The 5845-nt window shown below is 38.2% G+C and overlaps 1 protein-coding gene across 1 annotated transcript in view; it reads left to right on the plus strand.

The window, feature by feature from the left end:
* LOC102861337 (neuronal acetylcholine receptor subunit alpha-7-like) overlaps positions 1-3486 on the plus strand; it is a 95900-nt gene extending 92414 nt beyond the window's left edge. Inside the window, exons 7-8 of the mRNA XM_006902825.1 lie at positions 1323-1432; positions 2955-3486. Coding sequence (XP_006902887.1) covers positions 1323-1432; positions 2955-3473 — 629 coding nt within the window. The 3' untranslated portion in view covers positions 3474-3486. The remainder of the gene's footprint in view (positions 1-1322; positions 1433-2954) is intronic.
* Positions 3487-5845: the final 2359 nt, after the last annotated feature.

A 5845-nucleotide genomic window follows, 5' to 3' on the forward strand; every position in this document is an offset into this window, starting at 1 on the left:
CATACTTTGGACATGTTGCCAGGAGGGACGGGTCCTTGGAGAGGGCCATCATGCTTGGGAGGGTTGAGGGACAATGCAGGAGGGGAAGACCCTCTATGAGATGGGTTGATTCGGTGACTGGGGTAATCGGGATGGGTGTGTCAGAGGCGGTGCGGTTGGTGCAGGATAGAGCAGGGTTTAGGGCTGTTGTGCTTAGGGTCACTATGAGTCAGAAACGACTCGACGGCACATAACAACAACACAACAACCTAAGCATAGGAGCCTTATTAGTTCCCTTAAGAGTTTAACTATCAATGAATGAATGGAATTCCAAAATCTCTGTAGATGTTCATTGAAATGAAAAATAAATAAATTAATTAAAAAAAGAAATTAACTATCAAAGGTTTAAAAATTATATGTTTAAAGGCATTAAAATAACAATAATTAAGAATCACTTCCTTCATTTTAAACTTTGTACCAGATCCTTATATAGTCTACATGAATAAACTCTCTAAATAAAGGGCTTTAATCAGTTTCTACTAGAGAGGAATTCAAGGCTCTGAGTAGCTTGCCCAAACTCAGTAATGGCCATTATTAAACCAAGGTTGAATCTCATTTAGACGCAAAATAAATGAGCACTAAATATTTCATTAAATATCTTCTTGGCCTGAATTTCACTCTTAAGAGTTCTTGATTGTTAGAATCTGCAAATCCAAGCAATTTTTTGTGGTTAGAAATTATGCCAACTATATAGCTAAACCAAAGTTATACAGACATCTTACAAATGAAAAACATTTTGTAAGTCTATGTAAAAGGCAACTGTCTTCTAAAAAGGAAGAACTAAGTTGTTCCTCACCTGGGATGAAGTACTTCCACAAGATGTAATTAGTGGAGAGACAGCCCCTTGTCCAGAGAGCTGAATCTGATATTCTCAGTCTGAATGTTATTACTGCTGAACTTTTCCTCTGACTACATGGCTGATTTCCCCAAACATTTCTACAGGAAAGGGAGTCAGACTCTTATATTCCAAGATGTATACCCTAAAGATCAGAGGCTGTAGGACATCTAGGCCCTCAGCTTTCAGTAGATACAGTGATAACATAGCCTTAACACTGAGGCGTTAATAGTTAGAAATATTCTGTATTTTCTCCTGGGAAGCCCAGAAAGTGTAGGCCCCTCAAAAAGCCCTAGCTATTTGTGACATCTCTACTGGATTGGAGTCATGAGTGGCTACAGAGCTGAGTCCCAGGTAATCAATAGGCACAACTGGGTCAGCCTGACCTGTGAGGTTTCATGTTCTCAGGCATTCTCTGGGATTAACATTATGTCTGTTCTCCCCACAGCCCAGTATTTTGCCAGCACCATGATTATCGTTGGTCTCTCTGTCGTTGTAACAGTAATAGTGCTACAGTACCACCACCATGACCCTGATGGAGGCAAGATGCCCAAATGGGTATGTCCCTCCCCTGCATATAGGCATTGTCTAAGCCTGGCTCCAAGGCTCTACACCCTTGACTATAGCCAGATCACTCAATAGGGCTGTGGCCAGATACTGTGGTATTATAATCATGATCTGCATTGTGGATTTTGAAAATTGTTATGTGACTATCATTCATTAACTATTTTATTAATACTCCAGAAACCAATTATCACTAGGAAATTATTTTACTTTTATTAAGTTCACTTATCTTTTTATAGAGTACATTTATTGTGAACATACACTTTAACATCCCATGGCACTGTGGGCATGCTTACCCACCTATATGATGTGGTCCTTCAAAGTCCACTGTCCTAAAATCTACACTTACCAAACAGCCTTCTCTAACAATAAAGAAATTTAGAAGCCAGCAAGCTGAGACCTAGGCTTTTCTCCCTTCCATGACAAAATGCACTCCAGGAAAGCTATCTACCTTACTCTAACACTTGTACTAAAGATAGTGTGGCCTAAGAGTGACTGAGGCCTGAAAAAAAAGCTCAACAATCAAAATTTTATCCATAAAATCACAATGAACTGTGGAGAGGAGACTAAGTATCTTCAAATGCAGCTATAAGATACATTTCGTTTACTTTTGAGTTCAGAAACTCTCGGGCCTTCTAAAAATGTTTACTGCGAAAAAATTTACAGTGAACAAAAATTTAAATCAAGAAATATTTTTTACTAAGATTGTTTTCACAATTTTGCTATCCCTTCCTCCTACAGAGTTTCCTCCAGCACACACAATGTCGTCTCATTCACTGGTAGGCCATCACCACAACAGTCAGATGCAGTAACTCCACATAAGTGTACAAGCCATGTCAGGTAGCATATGAGGTTGGTTTTGAAAAGGTTTATTCCTCATTCCCTTAAAAACGAGGGAATTTTTTTCACACAATCACCTACATTCTCACCTAACTTTGATTTGAAGACTTTATTCTCAGACCATAGTTTACTAAATGCTGTATTTGGTTGGCATGGATGACTGAACAATGAATTGGAGAGCAGATAGAGCCTTTCACACTTGTGAGATTATCATTCACCTTTTCTTGTTGCCTGAGGTTGCTCTAATAGAAATACCAGAAATAGGTGACCCAAAAACAACACCATCTATTTTCTAACAATTCTGGAGGATAGATGTTTAAATCATGGTTTTAGTCGAGATTTTCCTTTTGCTAGTCCCTTAGCTGTGAATGTTCTTCACATAGCAGTTGTCTTCTGATGTGTGTCTTTATTTCTGCCTAATTTCTTCATATAACTTAGAATGGTTTGGTTTAGGACACACCCTGCACTGATAGGGCCCAATGGGCATAGCAGAGAAAACTTTGTTCCTAAAGAGAATTGCATTCAGAGTATAGTGATTAGAATTACAGCAGATTTTTGGTGGAGACACGTAACTCAATCTGTAATAACCCTAGTGGGAGGTGAAAGTCCACCAATAGCTGTTGGGATCAGCTAATACTCACTCTGGGCGACCTCTAACTTCCTGTTGTCTCTGCAGACCAGAATTATCCTCTTGAACTGGTGTGCTTGGTTTCTGCGAATGAAAAGGCCAGGAGAAGACAAAGTGCGCCCTGCCTGCCAGCACAAGCAGCGCCGCTGCAGCTTGGCCAGCGTGGAGATGAATGCCATGGCTGGGCCACCCACCAGCAATGGGAACCTGCTTTATATTGGCTTCCGTGGCCTGGATACCATGCACTGTGCTCCTACACCCGACTCTGGGGTTGTGTGTGGACGCATGACCTGCTCTCCCATGCATGACGAGCACCTCCTGCATGGTGGACAGTCAGCAGAGGGGGATCCAGACCTAGCCAAAATTTTAGAGGAGATCCGCTACATTACCAACCGCTTCCGCAGTCAGGATGAGAGTGAGGTCATCTGCAGTGAATGGAAGTTTGCTGCCTGTGTGGTTGACCGTCTTTGCCTCATGGCCTTCTCTGTCTTCACGATCATCTGCACCATTGGCATCCTGATGTCTGCCCCCAACTTTGTGGAAGCTGTATCCAAAGATTTTGCTTAGCTTGTTCTATACAATTATAGGGGATTTATTTGGCTTCCTGAGAATCTGGAGTGCAAGTAATTCAGCAACATTAAAGTCACACTCGACCACTTGGATGAACCTTTATTATTGCTTACTAATAACGTTGACTATTGTTTTGTTGTTGCCTTCAATAATAGGATATCAGACAGTTTTTTTTAGTCCTCTCAGATGGGCTAAATTATATCCTTAAAGCATCCTTGAACCACTGGTATATTATTTTATCCTTTCCTCAACTTCTCAAGAACCTTTCAGAAGGTCCCGGTAGCTCATGCCTGCAAAGGAAGACTTGTCCATTGGTTCTGCATGCTTGCATGTCACATGTCACTAAGACCAACACAAAAATTTAATATATATAGCTTTTGCCTCTGTATACAGACCTCCACTGAAAATATTAATAAACAACCAAACTCACTAAATTCATTCCTAATTGATTGGTTAAAAAAACCAAAGAGAGCAACTGTAAGAAATCTAAAGAATACATCCTCTATTTTTTCTGAAATTTGACTCTTTCCCTTTTACCAAACATAGTTTGTGGGAAAGATGTTGCACTCTTTCATCATTAGAAACAGACAAAACCTACATAGTTTAATAAATAGTGTTTTTATCAGCCTGACTAACTTCTGCAAAACCACTCTTTTACAAGGAGGATACATGCTTGTGCTGATCACTGAGTTAAATATCTCTATGGATCCCAAATGAGGCCTATGTTTTTGTGCTGTATTAGGAAACAGAAACATTGACTGAGTTTGTTCTGCTCAGCAAACCACAAAAAAAAAGTGTGTTCTACTAGAATTACCATTTCTAATAGTAGCTAAAGCAAAATTAATCACTTGTATTTTTTAGTAAAATACTAGATGATTCAAATGTATTGGAGCTGATATATTTTCAAAATTTAGGCTAGAAGCCATATGTGAAGAAATCCTAAAGGAGATTGAGCTTATTTACAAAGTTGATAAATTCAAGGTATTGCAAACAGTCTTTCGTTTCTGGGTCAGACAAGTAAATAAATAGAATGTTTCATTTATTACTGTTTATTCTTGGAAAGGTAGAGGGTCAGTAAAAGAGAGGAAGACTCTCAATTAGATGGATTGAGATAGTGATGGTAGCAATGGGCTCAAGTAAGTCAGAGAAGATGAAGATAGCACAGAGCAGGACAGGTTTCAGATCTGTTGTTCATAAGATCACTATGAGTCATAATTGACTCAGTGACATGTTAAAACAACAATATTTTTGTTTAACCATGTTAACCATTTAGGAGATTTGTAGGTTATATTAAAAATACAAAAAGCAGACATCAAGAATTCTTATTTTGACCATCAGGTCACTAATCTGTATTTTTTAAAAAAAAATATAATGAACAAATATGCACATTGTTTAAAAGGTGTAAATGAAAAAACAAAACAAAACAAACCAGCCTCCCATGATTCCTGTGTTTTCCCTCCACAGGTAGCAATAGTGATATATTTGTGGGCATATTTCTAGAACTGGAAAGAGGGAGGCAGAAAAAAGGAGGAAGAGGGGCATCTTTGACTTGTACTCAAGCATTGCATAGCACTCTGTACCTTGCTTTTCTCATTTAGTTCTAAATCTTAGAAGTATTTACATGGAATCATATAAAAGTCTACCTCATTCTTCTTAGTACCTGCTTAGAATTCCATTAATTCAATGGACTATAATTCATTAGATTGATCTTTTACTGGTGAAAATAGAGAGAATTTTCAGGTTTTGATTTTTATATATTAATCTATAATTAGCTTATTTGTATATATATCTTGGCATGTTCTTGTGATCATATTTTGTAATAAAGTCTCACTTAGAAATGGAAATGCTGCATTAAAAGCTATATGCTTTTCAAATTGTAATAAGTGTTGTGAGATGATCCTTCAAAGATTGAACAAGAGATACACCCAAAGAAAAAATCATGAATGGGCCTATTTCTTGACTCTCTCAGTATTAATCAAATTTTCTTTTCTCCTTCATTGGAGTGGTAAAATACAACATTTTATGATTATTCTGATTTTAGTTCTTTAATAATAAGTGAAATTAAACCTTTTAAATGCTAAGATAATATTTATTTTTAAATTTGTCTTTTACGTATTTTCACTTATTTGTTGTTGTTATTATGTGCCATTGAGTCGTCTGAAACTCATAGCAACTCTATATTTACAACAGCCCTAAACTCTGCCCCATCCTAGGCCAATCTCACCATCTCCGACACACCTACCCTCATTACCTGTGTCACTGAATCAATCCATCTCATCGAGGGTCTTCCTCTCCTGCGCTGTCCCTCCAACCTTCCAAGCATGACATCCCTCTCCAAGGACTGGTCCCTCCTTGCAACATGTCCAAAG

The sequence above is a fragment of the Elephantulus edwardii genome, unplaced genomic scaffold, assembly GCF_000299155.1.
Source record: "Elephantulus edwardii isolate Elephantulus edwardi_28Jun2011 unplaced genomic scaffold, EleEdw1.0 scaffold00458, whole genome shotgun sequence".
In the NCBI taxonomy this organism is placed as follows: Eukaryota; Metazoa; Chordata; class Mammalia; order Macroscelidea; family Macroscelididae; genus Elephantulus; species Elephantulus edwardii.